The sequence below is a fragment of the Numenius arquata genome, chromosome Z, assembly GCF_964106895.1.
Source record: "Numenius arquata chromosome Z, bNumArq3.hap1.1, whole genome shotgun sequence".
NCBI lineage: Eukaryota > Metazoa > Chordata > Aves > Charadriiformes > Scolopacidae > Numenius > Numenius arquata.
Window position 1 is genome coordinate 11,613,508 of NC_133616.1, and position 21,770 is coordinate 11,635,277.

Here is a 21,770-nt window from a genome sequence, read left to right on the forward strand (position 1 = left end):
AGCATGCCCGCTTGTTTGCCCATCTTGATGCCTGGGGTTTCTCCTCCCTTCCCAGCTGGAGGAATCACCCTTTCCCCCATCCAACATCAGCAGGCTCCCATGAGCGATTCCTCCACGTGCCTCTGAACACCAGTCTTGTCCTCCAGTATACCCACTACTGCCCAGTTTAGTATTGCCTGCCAGCTGGCTGAGTCCATCCCCTTCCTATCATCAAGGGCACAAGTGAAGGTTTCAAGGAGGATCAGCCCCAGGATTGACCCCACAGAGGTCTTGTCAGCTGGACAAGGGAATTGCTGACACCCCCCTGCAGCCCTACCGCCATTCAGGTTTCCACCTACCACCTCCTCTTCTCCCAGCCACATCTTCCCACTCTGCCAGCAAGGAGACCATGGGAAAGCATGTTCCAGACCTCAAAGGTTCATGACAAATAGCCCCCACTGCTCTCCTCTCACCCACAGGCCAGTGTTCCCACAGCAGCAGGCAGGACGGACAGGCATCACTGGCTCTTGGTGAATTCTGCCTTGGCTTTCTGTGCCTAGACCGTCACATGCCCAGGAGGATGTGTTCCACCTTCTTCCTGTGATAAAGGCTCTTCTCTGACTGGGAGAACAAAGCTCAGCTCTGGGACAGCCTCCATCACCCAGCTTCACAAGATGCAGGAGGCACCTCCCAAATCAGCCTCAGCAGAAGGCAGCAGAGGTGAGCGGGGCTTGGTACCAGCGTCCCCTCCCTGGGTCAGGGGAGCCGGGGCTGGAGGGCAGGGGCTGGGGAGGTAAGTGTGAGCATGAGTGTGGAACACAGAAATACAGTCTCATTTCCATAAGTCTTGTTTTAAAATGCAGACGCCTTCTTTCCCAACCTGTATTCCCAGAGCTTGGCAATGCAGCTGAGGCGACAGTGAAAAGGGATGTAGCTGTGCAGGAGGGGAAGGGTGTCTTTGCTGTGCACTCCCAGCTCCTGTCCCTCAGTCCTGTGATGGAGAGGAGATCTCAGTGTTCACTCCTCGGCCAGGAGAGGAAAGAGGGTCTTGGATGGGCTGTTCGGACTTGGGAGGGTTCTCACAGATCCATGGAAAATCGTTAGAGTAGTAGGAGTTCCTTATACCCTGGGTGTTCTTGCACAGAGGGTGAAGGGAAGGAGCATGTGAGAGGTGCCGCCACCACACTCCCAGCCCACTGCCAGCCCCACAGTGCCCCCCATGCAGCTGCAGTCCCAGAGCCCCTTAGATCTGGCAAGTATCTGGGCAGGAAGGCCAGAGCACTGCCCCTGCTCTAGCATTGGTCCCTTGGCCAGAACAGATGCCCAGGCAGTACCCACCACCTCTACCCATGTCTGGGGAAGGTAGGAGAGGTGCAGGTGGCCAAGATGAAACAACTTACACTTCATAAGGATTCTCATACAACCCCTGAGGTTTATCATGATGATTTTGATATCTCCTTTGGATCCAGTACATGGCACCAGATACCTGCACAAAATGTTGGGGGAAGCAAAGCTGTCAACTGCCTGCCCCATGCCTGGCAGCTGCCTGGTGCCTGGGAGGCCCAGCACCAGGAGCCCCATGTCTGCTCCAGGCTCTGCTCCTGTGCACTCACCTCCTGTGAGAGGCTGCCTCATGCTCATGGGAGGTGTCCTGCAGGCTGTGGGTGACCTGCCGGTCCAGGGACAGGGTGGGTGAGCTGGGAGACCAGGGTGGGATAGCCAAGACAAGGGGACATGGGACTGACCCTGCTCAGGGGGCAGGATGGGCATATCCAGGCCATGGGGAGGACAAGGCAGTCCCAAGGATGGCAAGGGGAGGGGATGGAAGGGAATGGAAAGGCAATGGGTAGGAAAGGCAAGGCAACGGGAGGGAAGGGGAAGGCAGTGGTAGGCAGTGAAGGCAGATGGGGGGCAGCTCAGGGTGGCCATGCAAGAGTCAGCAACCACCCCCAGTCCACCAGCCCCAGGCAACCCCCAACCCTAACAACCCCCCAGCAGCCCCGCCCTTGCCCAGCCCCAAATTGGCTCCTGGTGCCCCCCCTCAAACTGGACACCCCCCCCCAGCCCTCACCCCAACTCACAGCAGGCCCCCAGGGCCACGGTGGCCACCACCAGCAGCAGCAGGCTGCCTGCCAGCAGCCCTGAGGCGATGCACCAACACCGGGGGGCCAGTGACCTACAAGAGATGAGCACCCACCCACAGGCATTACCCTGTGGTCCTGCTGCCACCACATGCTGCCCACCCTGCACTCAGGGCATCCCCCCGGTGGTGGCCACTGCTGGGCTCTCACCTGGGCTGGGCTCCACGGGCACTGGCCCTAGCAGCACGTTCTCATAGGGGCTGTCATCCTCATCGGGGTCTGTGGGGCAGGTGGGGGCGGGGAGCAGGGAGGTTGTGACAAACTTCAGGTCAGCATAGACCACGCTCCGGGCTATGTGGGTGGGTGGGTGCTACCTCGGGTGGCAGCATTTTGGGGACTCGAGGCTGCCTTGTTCCACTGCGGTCATATGGCAGGCTGTGGCCAAGACCACATGAGGTGGAGCCACTTCTTCATGTGCAGCAAAGCAGAAGTTTGCTTTATTTGGAAAGTGCTACTTCTGAAGCCGCTCTCAGTTTGGGGGTTGGGGGATGAATGAGCTTCATCCTGGGCAGTATGCCCTGCATCCACCTCCCCGAGCTGAAAGGAGTCCCAAGACCTGTGTGTACTGATCACAGTGGGGCCATGCAGCCCCATGCATCACCCTCTCCATCCCATCCCCTGCTCAGGAGACAGGATGCAGTGACTGTGATGTCTTGGTCCTCCACATGTGCCAGGAGAGACTCCCAGGGATGTCCAAGCTGGAGCTGCGTGCTGCTGGCACAACCCAGAGGTGATCTGGGTATACCAACACCATAACAGCCCCCAGGACCAAACTGCTCCAAGCCAAGCCTCAGCAGGCCTTTTAGGCTCTTGCACATCACCCAGTCTCAAAGCCAAATGAAGGCGTATGCTGTGACCTCCTCAGAATGTGCAGGCACCACAAGACAAGCTGCTACCCAGCCCAAGCCCTCCACGGGACCGGAAAGGCAAAGTGTCACCTCTCAGCTGCCTTTACTGAGAAGCACAAAACCCAGACAGCCACCATGATCAGAAAGCCCAGAGCTTTGGGGGACTTGCTCCAGCCTGCACAGGAGCTGCTCCACGCTGCCACCAAGCCATGACGGTGCTTGGGTCGATGCTGGCTCCTAGCCATTTCCTTCAGTGCTGCGGCAGCTGACATTTTCCACTGGGCAGCGATGCAACCAAGTCAGTGAGCTGGAGGATGCACCTCCATCCCACCACCCTCATCCCCCCAAAGCCAACCACAGCATCCAAGTGCCAGAGTTTATTGGCAAAGTGCAGAGATCCAGGGGGGCTAAAGCAGTTTGAGTGAGGAGGTAGCGGCACCTGAGGATGCCCACATACTGGGAACAGGGTGGTGGGACAGGCTGGAGGTCCCCGTGGTCATCAGGGTCCCACACAGGTGTAGGTGGTGTTTCCCCAGAGGAAGGCGGGGGACGAGGAGCGAAGCCACTGCAGGGTGGCTGCGTTCTGCTCGCAGACCCAGCCGAGGGCTTCACTGCACCAGCCTCCTGACAGACCTGAGCCTGAGAGCCTGCCACAGGCCAGGAAGGAGCTGGTGGAGCGCTGGATTGGGAAGAGTCTGCAGGGAGAGAGTGGGCTGAGATGGGATGGGCAGGAGGAGCTGGGGTTATCCCAGCAGTAGCTCCTCCAGCCAGGGACCAGAGGCTGCACTGAAAGGCTCTGGGGACAAAGCTCACCCTCCCCATGGAGCACTGTCCCTTGCCACCCTCCTCCCAATTAGGAAAAATGTTCTGATGTCCCCTAACCCTACCTCTGCCTGTTTGACATGCAGCCCCCAGGCCCATCATGCACACAGCACCCCCAGGTCCCTCCTGGCAGGGCTCACCACCAGCTGCACCAAGCAAAGCCTGGGAATCTGCATTTGGGGGACCATCCTAGCCCCTCACCCAGGCAGGGTGTGGGCACCAGGGTCAGGCCCCAGCAATATTCCCTTCCTTAAAATGCCCCAGTGCAGCCCTGGAAAGACCAGAGGTGGCCATCTCTGGCCTGCCAGTGGGCTGCCTGTCCCCCTGTCACCTCCCCGTGCCCTGACGCTGGACCCGCAGCAGCCCTGGCTGGGGACAAGCTGACAGCCTCACCCCTGCAGTGCAGTGCCATCCAGCCACTTCCAGTCAGACCTGGAGCTGTCTCGCTTCAACCCCACGTGGAAGGCTTCCATGTTGGCTGTGCGCACCAGGAAAGCCTAGCACAGGAGAGGACCCTCATGAGCTCCTTTGGGGGGACACTCAGCCCCAGGTACACAATTAGTGATGGGGGCTGCACAGCTCAAGCACAGCATCGCCGTCTCCCTGCCTGGAGGCTTGGCTCAGCTTTAGGCCCATGGGCCAGAGCCAGGGAACTGAGACGATGCTGGTGACGGCTGGGTGACTGCTGAGGGACCTTGAGGTGCTCACCAAGGCAGCCCGATACCCGTGAGGAGTTGGACAGGCCAGGCAGGGTGCACTCACCAGGGTGGTGTTGGCTCGGATGGTGACCAGCTGTGCCCCTCTGGAGCAGCAGTCCTCCCTGCTCTGCTCCCAGGTCTTTTTGGCAGAGGAGAAGTAGTAGCAGTGCCCCGCATCCCAGAGCCAGCCAGTCGGGCAGAACTGGCATCGCCCTGTACACCAGAAACTCAGCCTGCAGGAGCAGCTGGGAGAGGGCAGCTGCCACCAGCCACCAGCCCAAGGGACAGGAGGGTGACAACGGGCAGCCAGGGTGCCACCTAACCCAGCACACTCCTGTGGCTACCCAGTGGAGACAACCCTCTGCTTGCCCTTGCTCTGGAGCCCAGCTCCCACACCCCAACCCCAGCTCCCCAGTGGGACCCCAGGGGAGATGGGTTGGTTACATGAAAGTGCTGGCATCAGGCAAGTGGGTCGGGAAGGGGAGCTCCAGGTTTGGGAGTGTGATACAAACATCATTTGCAAAAGCTGAGAATGCAGTCAAAATTTCAGTTTCACCAGAGACTGGTCGAAAGACAGCATCCAATGCCATCTGGCACACAGATTTCATGGCAGCCATGAGCCTGGTGCGCGCCCGGGTGATGCCGAGCTGCTCTGGGGTCATCTCTCCTGAAGGGATCCCAGCAGCACAGCCTGTTCAGCAGCACTGGGGCAGCTCTCCATGCCATGAGCCAGGGGACAGGCAGCAAAGGTGAAGGAAGACTTGTCGGGGGGAATGTCCTGGAGTAGAGACAGATCCTGCCTCTTGAAAGGAGCGTCCAGGCCCTCTCCAAACCTCGACCAGGAGCCCACTGGGCTCTTACCTCTCATTGTCTGTTGCCCGTAGCTGGGGCTCTCCTCCATGCTCCAGGGACCATGGGCACAGCTCGCCTGTTGTCCTAAATCTACAGAAGAAGAGCACAGGAGTGTCCTTGTGAGCCCTGGGCTTCAGCTCCCAGCAGCAGCCAGTGCCTTCTCCCACGGGAGAGCCCTGCGGCTGAGGGCATCCCCCTCTTTAAGTGACCTTCCAGCCAAGCCTGCTGAGGTCCTTGTGGTTTTTGCTGTGCTTGGGAGCCCATCACATGACAAGCTTTCGGGGAAAGTGCTTCTGCCTTTTGGTTTCAGTGTCACCACTCTCCCTCATGTATTCATTTTGTTGCCATGCGACAGAGCAGGATGCCCCAGCGCCGTCCCCAAGCCCACGCTGTCCCCCCACCATCCTCCTCCAGCCTGGTAGGCGAGGTCTTGTCTCACCAGTTTTTCTGATTGCCCCAGGACCCACAACGCTCTCAACTCCAAGCAGGAGGGCCCAGCTCCATGGCCAAGCTGTAACTCTGTCTGCTGGTACATGGGCCCCATGGTGCCAACCCCAACCCCAAGACCCCAGCTGAAGATGTCCAAGCACAAGCGGGTACTCACAGTGGAAGCTCAAGGCAACAAGGATGATTTGTGCCAGCAGGAGCATCAGGGAGAGGAGACCCAGGCTGAGGACTGCCCAGCACCAGGGAAGCCGCACCGGCTGCTGAGGAGCTGAGAAAGGCAGTTAGCTTCGATCCTGGGGGCTTGGTGTAAGCAGTGGGGACCACCCAGCTGGGAAAGGACTGTGAACCCTGGGCAGGGTCTCAGGAGGCAGCAGGGGAGCCCAGGAAAATTGAGGGAGAGCCTGTTTGCAGCACTTTGACCCTCCCAGAAGTTGTCTCCCTGCAGACGGCGCTTGGCACAGGGGGGCAGAGAGCAGAGCGTGGGGTGCCTGTGTGCGCCGGTGGCACTGGGGTGCAGAGGGCATCCTCTGCTCTTGGGTCCCTTTTGCCCTCCACCCCAAGAGAATGCAGTCTGCAAGAGGGCTGGAGAGGAGCTGTTTGGGAGAAGATACCCAAAAAGACGGAGCGAGGGGAACAGGACTGGGGGAACAGCTCTGCAGAGGTCAAGGGGCTGCAGGAGGGCAGGGGACCCACCAGGAGAGTTGGGATACCAGGGGCAGGGAGCAGCGTGCCATTACCTGGTGTGGGAGGAAAGCGCAGATCGGCGTACGTGACCCCCTCTTCCATCTCTCCCTCAGTCTCTCGCTCTGCGCCGCACAGGGGAAACAGCAACCCCCTCCCAGCCCCCTTTGGCAGCCGGGTGTGACGCGAAATGGAAAGTGTCATTTCCTGGCCAGATCCCCAGAGGCACCACCTGGGCCACGACCCTGGGGGGGTCACAGTGTTGCCACCCACTGGGTCGAGGAGGAGCCCCAGCCAGTCTGGCACCCAGGCGTTCCTGCCATGAGGGAACCCCACACCCCTGGCTTCAGGGCAGCAAGTGGTGGGGACGGCTGCCAGCTCAGATGTGGGGCCGGGGCAGCGCTGGGCAGCCCTGTCGAGGCTGCTGCCCACTGCCACGAGCCCTCGGTGCTGAGCAGATCCATCCTAGGGACTGTGCAGGGAACCCGGGTGTCCTTGGAGAGCAGGACTCAGGGCCCTGTCCACATCCCCAGGCTCCGTGCTCTCAGAGCAGCAAGGCCACAGCCTGTTTGCTCAGATGGGGTTTCTGCTGCCTTTTTTTTGCATGGGGCTGCAGCTGCGTCTCATCCTTGGAAAGCAGGGGTGGGGGATGGGGTGCTCTTTTCCTTCCCTGAGCCTTTAGGGCAGCCGCAATGAGCGATCCTGCCCTGCCCGCAGAGCTGGGCTACCCCAGCCTCTGCGGGGGTGGTCCTGCGCCGGGCTCCCTGCCCCACACCTCTCCCGCCGGGCAGGGCAGGGGCGGGGATGCCTGCGGGCAGACCACGACCCCCTCCTCCGGGTAATGGGGGCGGGGGTGGGGGTGGGGGAAGGGGGAGAGGTGGGCTGGCACGGCCAGGACTACGTTTCCCAGCGGCTCCTCCGGGGGCCGCACATGCTCGGTGCGGCTCCCGGCGACTCCCGGCAGCTCCCGGCGCGGCGCCCGGTGCGGCGCAGGGGAGCTCAGTTGCGGCTCCCGGCGGAGCTCCCGGCGAAGCTCCCGGCGATTCCCGGTGCGGCTCCCGGCGGAGCTCCCGGCGGCTCCCAGTGCAGCTCCGGGTGCGGCTTCCGGCGGTCTTCCCGGCGATTCCCGGTGAAGCTCCCGGCGGCTCCCTGTGCGGCCCCCGGTGCGGCTCCTGGCGGCTCCTGGTGCGGCTCCCGGTGCGCCCTCGGCCGAGCCCCGGGGCTGAGCCCTGCCCGTCCCAGCCTCACCACCGGCCCCGGGGCCGAGATTTTCCCCGGCACCCACCCTCACCCCGGGCAGCATGCCCCGCGGGCGAGCATGGACGCAGGCGGAGGTCAGCAGTCTCCTGGCGCTGGTGGAGGGCTCGGGGGAGGCCGCCCTGCTCATGGCCTCCACGTCGAGACCCAACGAGGCACTGTGGCGGGAGATCTCCCAGGGACTGGCGGCAGCCGGCTACGGGCGCAGCGTGGCCCAGTGCCGCTCCAAGTGGAAGGCGCTCAAGCAGGCTTTCCACTCGGAGCGGGAGACGCGCCGAAGGGCCGGCTGCCACTCGCCCCGGCTGCCCCCGCACTACCGAGCCATGAAGAGCATCTGGAAGGCGGCCGGGCGGCCCGTCTTTGGCGAGCGGAGGATGCCAGGTGGGTGATGGGGATGGGCGGGTGGGCTTGGCAGGGTGGCTGCGGGTGGGATACTGAGGGAGCACTGGTGCCGTACAGCCACCCAGGGTATCTTGACAATCTCTTTCTCTTCCTCTAGATCTGGTGAGGCAGCGCCCCAGGAAGCGCAGGTCAGCCCTTGCTGCCCGCTCTCCATCCTCACCAAAGCTGCCAGGTACCTGTGGGCGCAGGCAGCCAGCATGGGGCTTGTTACCGGCTGTGGGGTGGCAGGCACCCCTCGTCTCCTGGTTATTGAAGCTCTTTTCTGCTGCCCCCTCACCCTCCTTCTGCAGAGCGTGATGCTGGCAAGGATGCCCCGGGCATGCTGCTGTCCCCGCTGCTGCAGTGTGCGAAGGATGAGCCAGACAGCCGTAAGTACCGGTCTGCCCCGCTGCACCGGGCTGCACAGCCACGGCTCCAGCCCAAGTCCATGCCAGCATGATGGGAATGAGGGGCTTAGAGTGTTGAGAGGGCCCATCACAAGTCCCTCACAGCAGGGATGCTCTCCAATGGGGGTGTTGGGTCTTCTCTCTGTAGAAGCTTTAGATCCAAACCAATCCAGAGCGTGAGGGGATGGGGATGGGGCAGGAGGGGTACCCGGCTCTGACCCAGCCTGAGGGCATGGCAAGGCTGCTAGCTGCCCCGAGGCAAGTCATGGGGCTCAAGGTCTCTTAAGAGACGGTGGCCCTGGTCCGGCCCAGGGGCCTCTTGTGGCTATGTGGCACTGCAGGGCATGTGACTCCCCTTCCTTTGCCAGATCCTGGCTTCCCCTTCCCCGGTAATACCATAAAGCTTCAGATGAGTTAGGACTGGGTGTGAGGGCCAAAGGTGTCTGCAGCTCCCCTGCCCTGCAGCCCACCCAGGGGCAGATCCTGCAAGCCCCCCTCACTGTGCACTCTCCCAGGGGTTTGGCACTGAGGTGACACAGGATACGTCCCTGGGTCTGACTCGCATGGGCGCCCCCAGCCAGCATCCCACACTGGGTAATTACCTTCTGTCTCCCTAAATTCCCCCTGCAGTTTCAAGTGGATGTGGGATTCTCCTTCACTTCCAGTCCTAATCTGTTGTGTAGCGTTGCTGCGCGCTGCTACGCCGCTGCTGCCTTCCAGCCCAGAGGTGGCTGCATTGCAGTGGTGGGTGAGTGACTCCTGCTTTTGTATCTAGCTCGTGAAACACTTTGGGGCCCTGCAGGGTGCTGTGGAGCTGTGGCTAGGGCATGTCGGGCTGCGGGGCTGGCCGAGGCAAGCCGGGCAGACCCCGGGCTGGTGGTGATCCCCATCAGATGATGCATCTCTCCTCTCTGCTCTCTCCCAGCAGCTCGTGGTGGGGACCACATCGCTGGAGTGCTGCCCACTCCCCCCGCTGTGCCACGTAAGGCTTTCCTTGCCCCACTTGCCCCGTAAACCCCCTCGGCCCCATGAGCAGGGTCTGATACAGTTCTCATTGCAGACGCTGGTGGCTGCTTCCCTTCCCTTCCCCACCTGGGTGAGTACCATGCCAAGGCCACCATGCTTGTGCACCCCAGGGCAGGAGGCAGCCGCAGCTCACGGGCTGGGTCTGCTTCCCTTGCAGGCTGTAACGCCGCCCTGAAGCAGGAAAAAGCTGAGCAAAAGGCTGGTAAGGGTCTGCAGCTCCGAGCAAGCCCCCCTGCTCCAGGGGAGGCAGCTCTGTCCTGTCCTGTCCATGGGGACGGAGGACGGGGCCTCCCGCAGCCAGTGCCAGCCTGGGGCTCTGCAGCATGGTCAGGCTGAGCATGGGGCTTGGGTGGCTCCAGCACCCTGGTTGCTCCCTCCATGCCAAACCATCGCAGCAGGTTTTCCTGGTGAGACATCCCCGGGGATGGGAAGAAGAAACCGAGTGCTGCCAATGGCCACCGCAGCCCTGGGCTCCCCTGGGATGGCTGCCATGAGTGAGCAGCCGGCAACGAGTGAAGAGGCGTCGGATGCAAGCCTGCATGGTGGGTTGTTCCTGCAGCATCCCGGGAGCCTCATGGTGGGTTCTTGGAGCAGTGCTGGGGGTTTGCTACCACTGACACCCCCCCCTCTCGCTGCAGGCTCCGGTGTAGCAGGCTTGCTCCAGAACGTCCAGCAGCTGCTGGTGCAGATCCTACAGACATCGCGGCAGCAGCAGGCACTGCTGGAGAGCCTGGCCAGTGACACCGTCTCCCACCTCCACCTCCTCTCCCACAGCCTGGTGCAGGTGGGCGAGACCCTGCACCAGCTCCTGCTCCGGCCGCAGACCCACCTCGGCCCCCTCAGCCACTACAGTCCCCATGTGCCCCTTTTTGAGGGTGGCCCTGGGGTGCCCTGTTCCCCTGGCTCTCCCCACACCTCCCCGGATCACAAAGAGGAGCCTCAGGTGTCCCCTGCCTCTGGCTGCATACCCCCGTGAGTGCCACCATCCTCAGCCCCAGGGGCAACAGCTTCGCTATGCAGCCACGGCACAAATCTTTATAGCAGAGGCCCTGGATATTTTGGAAGTTTATAGAAGAGAGACATTTTAATAAAATTAAAAATAGCTTTTTTTACCAGTAATGATAATTGAGCGATTCTTTCCCCCTCTCTGGGGGACATTCCCCTTCTCACTTTCGAGATGAGCGGAAGGGGAACTCGGTTATTTATAGCCTCTGAGAAACTCCCAGGCCACACACTGTGGGGCAGATGTGCTTTCTCTGCCCCTGCCCACTCCCTGTCAGCTTCCAGCTGCGCCTGGGACTGGCAGGACCTGGAGGACTGGGCTGGGGAGGGGAGCAGGGCTGCCATGGGAGGGCAGAGAGTGCAGCTGGGGCACAGGCTGCATCCCTGTGCAAGGGAAGGAACTGGGGTGGGCGATGCTGGGCAGCACTGGGGCTGGGGAGGCAGTGTGTGCTGTGGCCATGGTCCCTCAGTCGCCAGGTCCTTGGTAGGTCCCTTCTGGTGGGTGAGCTGGGGGATTGCAGCATGCTGCAGGGAGCCATGTCCTGCTCGCACGACATGGATCACCATCAGGTAGCAGTAGTTGCTGGCCTACCATGTTTGTCTGCAACATTCTGCTTGGCAAAGCAGTCACTGGCTCTTACCTGGACCCCCACCACCTCCACCAGGATGCCCACATCTTCCATGGAGATGGGGTGGACGTGCCAGCTGCCTCCAGAATCTCTTGGGCACATCCAGGGAGAGGATGTCCTGGCATAGGGCAGGTAGACATCAGGACAGTAGTCCTGCCATGCCACATGCTGCTTGCTGGAGGGCTGATGGGTGACCTGCCACTTCTCCCAGGAGAAGGGGGACTCCATGTAGAGGACAGTCCATGCCGTCTCAAGCCCAGCCAGGAAGGTGGGCAAGCACTCTGTGGTGAAGTAGTCATAATCCATCTTGAGGATGCAGCAGGGCTGGCACTGCTCAGATGCCATGCATTACCCTCTGGGTGAGGTTGCTGTACGTGTGCCTGTAGCTCCACAGCAAGATGTCCCTAAATTCCTGCCCTTCCCACTGCTCACCCCAACCCACTGCTGCCTCAGGTGCCTGCCCCACCCTGAACACCATCTGCCAGGGACTTGCTAGGGCATCCCACATCCTCCAGTTGATGTGCAGAACCTCCATATGGCCCACCATGGACATCACCAGAATGAGCAGCACACACCAATGAGCTTGAGCACCTCATTGGTGGCGAAGCCATGGAAAGGGGACAGGGGCATGGCCAACAGGGCCACCAGTGAGGAAGCCGGGGGTGGCAGATGCTACAGCACCAGTAAGCAGCAACTTTGCAGTCCAGACAGCATCTGGCAGGGGAGGAGCGTGGGCGAGCAGTGCTGGGAAAGCCCGTTACCTCTCACGGCACCATCCCTCGCCCCATGCCAGCTGCACGGCCTGGGTCAGAGAGGTCTCCGTGCTGCGGAGACGTATCAGCACCATGATGCAGTGGGCAGGGAGATGGGGCCTGTGGGGGCTGCCGAGAGCAGATCCAGCTTGGGTGGGGATGGTACTCCCACCGTTACACACAAACCATCTTCCGTGCTCCTGAGCAGGGAGCAAGAAAGAGGTTGGTTGCTGGCCAGTAGCTCTGGCCCCAAGCCTCACAGCGGTGGGGCCACTGCCTGAAAACAACTTTGCTCTGGCTTTCCCCACCAGGGGCTGATTGGGGTGGACAAAGGTAGGAGAAAGGTTGGATCTCCCTCCTTGAGCCCTGCTGCTTGCAACCAGAGAGGCTGCAATGGGAGGGCACCTTTGGGCGGTGGTTGCCCGTAGAATCACAGAATCTTAATGGTTGGAAAGGACCTCTGAGATCACTGAGACCAACCATACACACACAAAAGACCCCCACAATCTTGGGCACTAGTGCATGCCCTGAAGTGCCACATCTACATGTTTCTTAAATACCTCAGTTTCTTAAATACTTCTTAAATACCTCCTATTTAAGAATACTCAACCACCTTCCATGCTCCCCACCACCCTGCTATGCTCCCTCTCATCCTTCCGTGCTCCCCACTACCCTGCCACGATCTCCATCATCCCACTGAGCTCCCACCACCCTGCTGTGATCCCCATCATCCCACCATGCTTACCACCACCCTACCATCCTGCTCTGCTCCCCACTCCTCCCTCCAGCCCTGTGACACCTCCACTCCCGTTCCCCGAGCCCTGGGGGTGGTGGGGCAGTGGGGCAGGCACTGTGTTCCCCTGCACAGAGAGAGGGCAGGAACCTGGCAGGAGGTGAAATGCAGTGACGGGTGCCGGGGGATGGGTTGCAGTAGGGATGCTGCCTACATAGGAGGGGGTGGTGTTGCAGCAAGGCCTGAAGTGGGGTACTCTGGGGGTGTCAGATCGGGGGTGCATGGGGTGGCATAGGAGTTGCAGTGGGAGACAGCGACGTGCAGGACCAGGAACTGCGGGGTGTCAGACCGAGCATGCAATGGGGTACGTGGGTCTGTAGCGAGGGTGCAGTGGGGTGTTGGGGGGGGGGGGGGGGGCGCAGTGTGATGCACTGGGGTGTGTATGTCTGCAGCAAGGGTGCAGTGAGGCACGCTGAGGGTGCAAGGGGGGGGCTGCAGTGGGGTATGTGGGTCTGCAGTGAGGGTGCGGTGGGATTGCAGCGAGGGCACATTATTGGGGTGCAGTAGGGTGGCAGTGGGGCTGCAGAGGGCGGGGGGAGGGGGGTGCAGGGGAGTGCAGGGACTGTGCAGGAAGGGTGCCAGAAGGGGTGCAGGGGGATGAAGAGTGGGTACAGGGGGGTGTGAGGGGGATGCAGGGGAGGCGCACAGGGGGTGCAGTGCGGTGCAGGGGGGTGCAGGAGGGGCGCAGGGAGGGTGCAGTGCAGTGCGTGGGGATGCACAGGTTGCAGGGGGGTGCGGGTGGGGGGGTACAGGGAGGGTGAAGGGGGGCTGCAGAGGGGGCTCAGGGGAGGTACAAGGGGAGAGCAGGAGGGATACAAGGGGGGGTGCAGGGTGGGTGCAGAAAAGGCCGCGGGGTTAAGCGCGGGGCGGGCAGGGCAGGACTAGAGTGACAGCTCGGTAGCCAATAGGAAATCAGGGAGGGGCTCAGGGGCGGGGTCAGAACACCTCCCCTCCGCACCAGCAGGGGCGTGGCCGAGGAGCACTCTAGCCAATCGCAGAGGCTGCGGCGGAGCCAATCATGCAGCGGGGCGGGGCGGCGCGGGGCGGGGCGGCGCGGGGCGGGTCTTCCCCGTGACGTCACGGGAGGGGATCCTCCTGGGGGGCGGCTGGGGACATCCCCGCCGCCCCCGCGGTCCCCCGGTCCGGCCGAGCCTGCCCTACGGCTGGGGCACCGCAACCCCCCCAGCTGCCCCCCCCCCCCCCCCCGGTGATAAGGGGTTCTGCTTCAAACCCCCCGTTCGGGGCAGGGGTGTGTGGAGTGGGGTGCTGGGGGTGCCCTGCCAGGGTCACTCACGCTGCAGCCTCTGCTCCCTTCCCTGCCCCAATGCAGCACGGATTGGGGTGCCCCCTGCCTCTCCCACCCCTAGAGAGGTGCCAGAGGGACAGTGGGGCAGTGGCTTGACCCCAACCCCTTCCCAGTGAACCCCCAGACTTAAACACAGGCACCGGGCAGTTTCAGCAAGGGGAACCGGGGCTGGCACCAAGGGGACGGCAGGTGGGGAAGCGTCTGGGATAGCCAAAGCCATTGCCCGTTCCTGGGGGTGTCCATCTGAAACAAGCCCCGTGCCTGGTGAGATCCCTCCCTCTCCAGACACAGGCAATGTGCCCGCGCTTGCAGAGCTAGGGTGGCAGCCAGGGGAGCACGGGGAAAGCCTGGGGAGAGGAAGGCAGGCTCCTTTTTGGGCATGCAAGGCTTCCTCCAGGCTGGAAATGGAGGTGAAAGAAGCAGCAGATCTCAGCAGGACTTCACTGCTGCCGTCTGGTGGCCCAGGGACCGCGGGAGTCCTGCTCTGGGCAGCCAGGACATACGGTTCCTTCGCCCTCCATCCCAGACAACAGCTTGCAACAGGGCAGCTACAGCACACCAAGAATCCCCCCATGCCCTCCTCCTTCCCAACAGCTATGCGACCCCCAGGGCAGCTAGAGCAGACCCTTGGGGTAGTGGAGCCCTGGGGGAGGATTTTTGCCTGGATTTATCCTGCTCCGGAACACATCAAAGCTGCGCCACTCTCCTGATCCTCTCCTTCCTGCATGGGCTGCCCCAACCTAGAGCCTGTATATAATGTGTGGAGGAGTTGAAATAATAAAACGTTTTTACCTGCCAGCAGAGCAGGCAGTAACGCCTTTGTCCCTGTGTTACCAAAGACCAGCCTCTGCTTTGTTTAGAACAGTGTGCTAACTAAAATGTTGTTTGTTTCCTACTAACCTTCTTACTGTATGAGAAAATAGTTAATTACTGAGCTTCTTACTCTGTAAGAAAATAGTTGGTCACCGAGCTGATAGTGATAAGGATGGAATAAAAAGAAGTAGCTAATCACTACAAGGTTTTCTCGTATGTCAAAATACGTACTCCTATACCAATTAGGACAGAGCTGTGACTACTTCAAGGAATATCTTTATCAACCTCAAGAAGTTGGCAAACTTACAGGAAAGTTTTACTGTTCTGAGATGACTCAGTACCCTGAAAGGATAATGTGAGGAAGGGTATTCCTACCCAAACGACCACTGAGGAGCTCACACCTGCACAGAAGTGTTCTGCCAACGCCGCAAAATTTAATAAGCATGTGCAAAAGGGCTATTCGGTCATTTTAATGACTATGTAAGCCCGGGTGGAGTTATGTGTTGGGTAGGCAGAATTACGAGAATCTTTTCTGTATAAATAATGGGTGAATATCCCCGGTAAGGTGTGCTAGGTTTGTGGATTTCCACCTAGCACCCGACATCAAATAAAGCAATATCTCCTCTCTAAACTGCTTCTGGTTCTGAGAGCTTTTGTTTCAGGTAACAGCTGTACCCCTCTCCCAGCCCATGCCTGAACGCCGTGCCCTGGAGGCCATGCTGTGTGCCCACTGGAGCCTGGTTCCATCCCGCAGAGCAGAGGCACGGGTAGTGCGACCCAAACAACTGCCCCGAAAGCAGCTTTGGGCTGTGTCCTGAGGTTGCCTGCTCTCACCACTCAGCCCTGCGGCTTCCCCACTGCATCAGCCCCTCCTCTTCCCTTTCCTACCCCAAAGTGTGCCCTAAGCCCTGGAGTCACCTGATGAGGAGCACACAGAGCCCCCTGGCCGTGGTTCATCCCATAGCCCAGCTCTGGTGGTCACCCTGCTAAAGCCCCTGGCCATGGCCAAAATCCTGAGTGTTGGCGGTAGGAACAGTCCCCTGGCTCTCGAGCCTTGCAATATCCTTCTTGTCATGTCCAAACGCTGGAGGAGAGGTTTACCACGGGCAAACCATTGGGGTGCAGCGTGACTCCCACCAGCACCCCCTACACACAGTGCTTCTACCTTCTCACACCTCTCCGTCTGCAAGTGGTCAGCATTTCCACCTCAGTGCTTTCTCCCAGCCTGCTGAACACCCAAACTGCTGCCAGAGACGGGTCTGCAGCCTCTGCCAGTGGGCTGCCCAGAGAGATGGACATCTCTGGGCATGCTGGTACCCCTTAGTCCCATCAGACACTTCTCTATTGCACTGTCTTTTAAAACCACAATGTTTTTCAACAAAAAAGGAGTCACTTTCATCAGCAGCTCTTAACACTTCATAGGGGGGCTGGAAGGCAATAACGGGGTATTTGCGTTCATGCTCATGCCCTGAAGGTCTCACATGCTGCAAAGCAGCATCCAACATCTCCCCCCGCAAACAGCCACCCAGATGGGGTACGGCACAGGATGGATTAGGCAGAAGTATAACTCCAACATTCAGAACGGAGTGAAGTGGGAGAGGGTGTCTAAGGACAAGGAGAGGAAGCTGCTTTGAAGTGTATCACAATGTTTATCCTGATGTCAAAAGCACTTTTTTAATGAAGCGGCTCCCCTCTTTGAAGCGGTGCTGTGCCTGGATGTGGCTCAGGCACATCTTGCGCGGTGCCTGGATGTGGCTCAGGGAGATCCTGCATGGGCTTCACCCTCATCAGACGTTAATTTCTCTCATGTGATTTTCATGAAAATAAAAAACAACCTCCATGTTGTAGCAGACGGGATGAGACAGAAGTGAAGACTCAGGGATGAGAGCAGCCAAGATGCCTTTGGACCTGCTGGGCAGACAATGGGATCTGAGACTGAATTTCAGTTGAAGGCAGGGTGCAGGCAGATGCTCAGTGTCTGGGAGCCATTTGGCACCTCTCCACAGCAGGGACTACACCCCAACCTCGGGGTGTGCTTAGAGGGTCCCTTGAGCAGAGCTGGATATTGCTCCAGGTCCTCGCCTGAAACAGGGAGGAAGCCTCCAGCTCAGATTATCTATCTTCCCTGCAGGAGACGCCTTCATTAGTTAATTAGAACAACAATCCCCATGGGCTCGTCTAGAATTCGTAGCTCTGCTGGCAGGAGATCTGCTGACTGCAGGCAAGCCCTGGGACAAAGCTTCACTGGAGGACGTACTGCCTGGAGCCCACTGGGATTCACCTCCCCTCCAGCTGAACCAAGAGCCTCTGGATTGCACTTGTTCCAAGTCCATAGAATTTTAGCCAAAATATTCCTCCTCAAAATGTGGAGCCCTGGGTTTTAGCCCTGGCAGCGGTGAAGCATCTTTGTATGAAGTAAGAACAAACTGTAATATTCCCCTCAGTGTAGGCACCACTCAAACTCCAACAGGAAGATTCGATGTGATTTCTTTAATACAGCTTCCACTGGAAGCACTGTTCATACATAACAGCATATTGCTTGGCACTTGATTCTTTCAAGGGAAATTTTAGCAGTGGTATTTGAGTGGGGGGAAATGGTTTTTATGAGAAAACTTTAATCTGCAAGCCATAAAGGGAACAGTGGCTTTGCATCCCATGGAAAATGTTCTCAGCCTCCGCTAACATGGTTTTTATCTTCCTCTGCAGGCTTGCTTCTTAAGATAAATATATCCAGGATTGCATTTGGTGTAACAGTTTGCTTTCTGTTGGTGCGAGGATGATTTCTCACGAGAGTAACTGCCTTAATTTTCTACCACTTGACAGTGAACGCAGCTGCACTTTGTACTTGTAGACTTTGTTCTTGCAATTGCAGCCCACAGGAGATCCTTCCCCTGCTCGTCGGCCACAAGGCTGCTCCTTCAGCATTGTTCTTCTGTGTTGATATTCGGGCCCTGGATGTCTGCTCTGGGGCTAGAAATCCTTGACTTTCTTGTCATAACACAAAAGGCAAAGGCTTGCAAGACATACAGGTCCTACCCCAAGACTCATCTGAAGGAAGTAGGTCCACTCTGGTGCATTTCTGGACACCCCCAAAGCCTCATTGCTACAGCAAGACCTCAAAGTTGATGTTGCAAAGTTATTTGCAATTTTACGCTGTTGCCAGGATCTTCCTCAAAGCCTTTTTGGGGGTTTGCTCTGGTTTTCCATGTAACACCATCCCCTTCCCCATGCTCTTGATTTTGATGGCTTCCCCTCCTTGAGGAATGCCCTTGCCCACCCGTTCACCTTCTCTGCTCCTCAGCCACAGTGGCCCTGCAAATCTCATTAAAGGACATGTTCATTTACTGGAAGTCTCCAGCATGCTGCTGTGAGCAATTCTCGTGCTGTCTGCAGGCGCTCTGCCCTCCTGGCTGCTCTATTAATTTATTTTAGCAAGCTCCCTGATTTCTATGCAGTTCCTTTGATGAAGTTAAGCACGATTCAAGTGGCTTTTCCGCTCGGCAGAACAGCTCTTCAACAGCCTTTTTCTAAATTGCCGAGGATAAAGTCCCAAGTCCACCTCCACCCATGTGGGTTCCCCCACCAGCCCCTCCAACAAAATTACCAGCAGCTAAATATCATGATGTTTTGCTTCACCACATTTGCCTGGTCTCCTGTGTCACAGTGTTGCCCTTCCTCGTCCACTGTTCCCCTCCGGCCATGCGACCATGGCAGCTGATGGTTGTCCATTGACACAGCCCCCCTGTGATGCTCCGGTCCCTGTAGATACAGCTAAGCCATTTGTCCTTAATCTCCATGGCCCCTGCACTCATACCTTCATGTAAAAACCAGGTGTCCCCTGCCACCCCGCTGTTTTCTCACACTTCCAGGTGTTGTGGCACAGGGTGCTGCTGGGGCAATGCTGGTTTCTGGTGTCCAGAGCCCATCTCTAAGTCCCTCGTCCCTGCTCTGGGCTGGCTTTGTCATGCTCAGCTCAGCCCAGCCCCGGTTGCATGGAGCAGGTACCCAAGGCATGGTGCTGCCCCAGAGCAGGGACCTGGAGAGATGCCCCATGGCAGGAGCAATGCACGAGCATGCACTGGAGCTGGGCTTGCTCCACCTGTACCTGGTACATCTCCCACTTGTGGGTGCCTGGCTCCCACCTGGCCCTCGGTCATCACCCTGCAGACCGGGGCTGAAGTTTTGAGAGGTCCCTGACATGGGATGTGGACTGGGAATGGCAGTGGGGAGGGTGAGACATGGGGCCAGGCGGTGGGGAAGAAGGAGGGGTGAGCAAGCAGGCTCCGCCTGGGTTGCTCCAGGGGAAATGGGGTCCCTTTTCATGCTCAGAGCTGCTCCCCCCAGGTTGGCCATGGCCAGGCTGCTGTCTGTGGGGCTGAGGGATGGCCAGGGACAGAGCAGGGAAGGCGGCTCCAGCGCCTGTGATCTGCGCGACAGTGCCAGCCGTGGGTGATGGATGGGTCTGTGTGGGGAGGGTGGTGGAGCCTTGCTCCTCTGATGAGAAAATCATCGAGTGGCTGCAGGGCACGCTGGGCAAATTGCAAAGGAAAAGAGCAGCCAGGCCATTCTCCCAGCCTTTTGTCATCCCTAGAGAGGCACGGTGACAGCCATGTCCAGCCAGGGAGTAAGCTCTGGCTGCACTCACGGCAGGATTTACATCATCTGTGGGGGAAAGGCTTCATCTCACTGGGGCCTGTCAGCAGACCGAGCAGGAGGGGGGCAAGGACGTCCCAGGGCACCAGTGGGAGATCTGCTGCCTCTGGCCATGGTGTTTCATGAGGATACAGGGAGCAAAGGTTGAGATGGAGGCAGAGCAAGATGGTGCATCCCTCCCTATACACCTGCCCCTGCACCCTGCAGAGATAACGCCATCCTTGGGGTCTAATGGCACAGGGACCACCAACTCTCAGGCAACCGAGCTGGTGTCACTGACAGCCACGCTGCCACCTGCACCCCACAGCCCCTCTGGATGGCAAGGGGCATGGCACCTTCCTCCCACCCAGAGAGACCCCAAAGGCTGGGACCTCTCGCCAGCCCCGGCGTGCATGGGCAGGGAGAGGAGGAGGGATGACGGGTCCTGCCTGCACGCACGCAGCCTGCTGCAGGGCTCAATAATTCAGGCCTGATGCATTAAAGTTGTATGGCGTGCGATTGCCGTCTGCAATGACAGACTGCGTCAGGGCCACTGTCTGGTGAGCCTGACCCGGCAGACATGGACAGGCGGTGGCAGGAGGGTCCGGCAGCCCCGCACAGGGAGGACAGGCTGTGGGCAATGGGCAGAGCATCCCTGCAAGTGGGAGTTAGGGATGGGAGAAGGTTGTGGGGAGAAGCAGGGTCCCAGCCTTTGGGATAGGCATTTCTAGGGAGCAGGGAATGCCAGCCCAAGGGCACTGACAGCCCAGCAGGCAGGATGGGGCTGGCATGCAGGATGCTGAGCTGGGATGATGCTGTCCCCAGAGCCATCCCATTCTCCTGCATCGCCTGTGTTCCCTGCATCCTCACTAGAAAAACAGAGGCCACGAAGGCTTCTGCTGCCCTAGACACCTGGCCAAAGCCCTTCTCAGCTGTGTCTGTCCCCATGTCCCTGCAGCCACCAGCCCTGGCAATGCTCAAACACCCCCCATCCTTCCTCAGCACTGAGGAAGAGAAGCTCTTCACTGGCTGTTCAGGGAGTTGGTTGCCATGGGGATGTCAGATGTACCTGGTTGTTATAGGGACACTGTTGCCATGGTTATACAGTTGCTGTGCCTGGCAGAGGCTGGGATGGAGCATCAGGAAGGGTGTTTACACTGCAGGGGGTGGGGGTCACGAAGACCCCAACTCTCTGAGCAGGGGGAGGAAGGTGGAGTCCAGCCTTTGCCCCAGGTCCACCCCCATGGGGCCAAGGTTGGAGACCATGGGGAGCACACCGGCAAAGCTCACCCAGAACCATAGGGCTGGATGGGCCCATGGTCCTGACTTCACAACAAAGGAGAGGTGGCTGAGGGGATGTGGAGTGTTCCATGGGGGGGTCCCAGCATGGTCCCAGTCAGGCTTGGTGGGAGACACGGTGCCACACAGCATGCACTGGGTGTCCCACAGGCGAGAGCGACTTTACTGTGCTTGGTGCCAGGAGCACTGAGTGAAAACCTTTCTGTCCTGCAAGACTGCAGGTCCTGGACTTGCACCCCACCGCAATGGCTCCTGAGCTGTGCCAGCCTCCTGGGCAGGGGAATGGGTTTCTGCCCAGCTGGGGGGTGAAGTAGGGAGAGGGATTCCCGGCTCTCAATAGGCAGCCTACAGGCCCCAGGGGATGAGTTGGGCTGGCAAAGTGTGCCTGGATCCCCTCCAGCGCTGCTTGGCTGAGCTCCTTCCCCGGCAGTCGACCACTTGGCCTGTCCTTGAGACGAAAAATGCAGCTGCAGGTTTAATTAAAATGAGAGGAGAGCTGAGCTGCCCTGGCAGCCCAGAGAAGAGGAGTCCAGCAGAGCCAGTGCATGCCTCCTCTGGGCATCCCCAGGCAGCTCTGCCAGCTAAAACACCTCCCCACCTCTGCCAGGACCTCCTGGGGGTCCAGACCTGCATGGGCCACCCCATAGTATCTGTGGTAGGGCAGGCCAGGAGCTGCACTGCTGCTTGCAAGGGGAATGCACATCCCACCACATTCTCACTAGGCTCTGCTATTGTAGGGTCTACACAAACTTGGCCAGCAGTGGGTCTGCACTTCAGCCCTACAGCAGTGATGAGATGTGCAGGGGCTCTACAGGGGATGAGCTGCATGGATCACTGACATCTCCATGAAATTGGGGTGCATTTGTGCAGGACCACCCGCCTAGCTGGTGCATACGCCAGGATGGCACAAGCCCCGTGCTTGGCATGTGTTGCACTCCAGCATGTTGCTGATGTGAAAGCTAGCGCTGAGCTCCTCATTCTCTGGGGGCTGTTACTGCTGGGGGG

General features: G+C 59.4%; 2 protein-coding genes across 2 annotated transcripts; one reads left to right on the forward strand and one right to left on the reverse strand.

Moving 5' to 3' along the window:
* Positions 1-3,332: 3,332 nt before the first annotated feature.
* LOC141477590 (killer cell lectin-like receptor subfamily G member 1) lies at positions 3,333-6,573 on the reverse strand. The gene is made up of 6 exons (XM_074166816.1): positions 6,525-6,573; positions 5,945-6,055; positions 5,350-5,430; positions 4,553-4,701; positions 4,184-4,287; positions 3,333-3,663 (listed from the first exon to the last, which is right to left on the reverse strand). The coding sequence occupies exons 1-6, from the start codon at positions 6,571-6,573 to the stop codon at positions 3,468-3,470; spliced, it is 690 nt and encodes a 229-aa protein (XP_074022917.1). The 3' UTR covers positions 3,333-3,467.
* A 587-nt stretch (positions 6,574-7,160) lies between these two features.
* Positions 7,161-10,656, forward strand: LOC141477199 (uncharacterized). The gene is made up of 11 exons (XM_074166286.1): positions 7,161-7,306; positions 7,364-7,572; positions 7,612-7,669; positions 7,769-8,106; positions 8,225-8,299; positions 8,418-8,495; positions 9,439-9,495; positions 9,574-9,609; positions 9,697-9,741; positions 9,935-10,081; positions 10,178-10,656. The coding sequence occupies exons 1-11, from the start codon at positions 7,161-7,163 to the stop codon at positions 10,513-10,515; spliced, it is 1,527 nt and encodes a 508-aa protein (XP_074022387.1). The 3' UTR covers positions 10,516-10,656.
* The last annotated feature ends 11,114 nt before the right edge of the window (positions 10,657-21,770 follow it).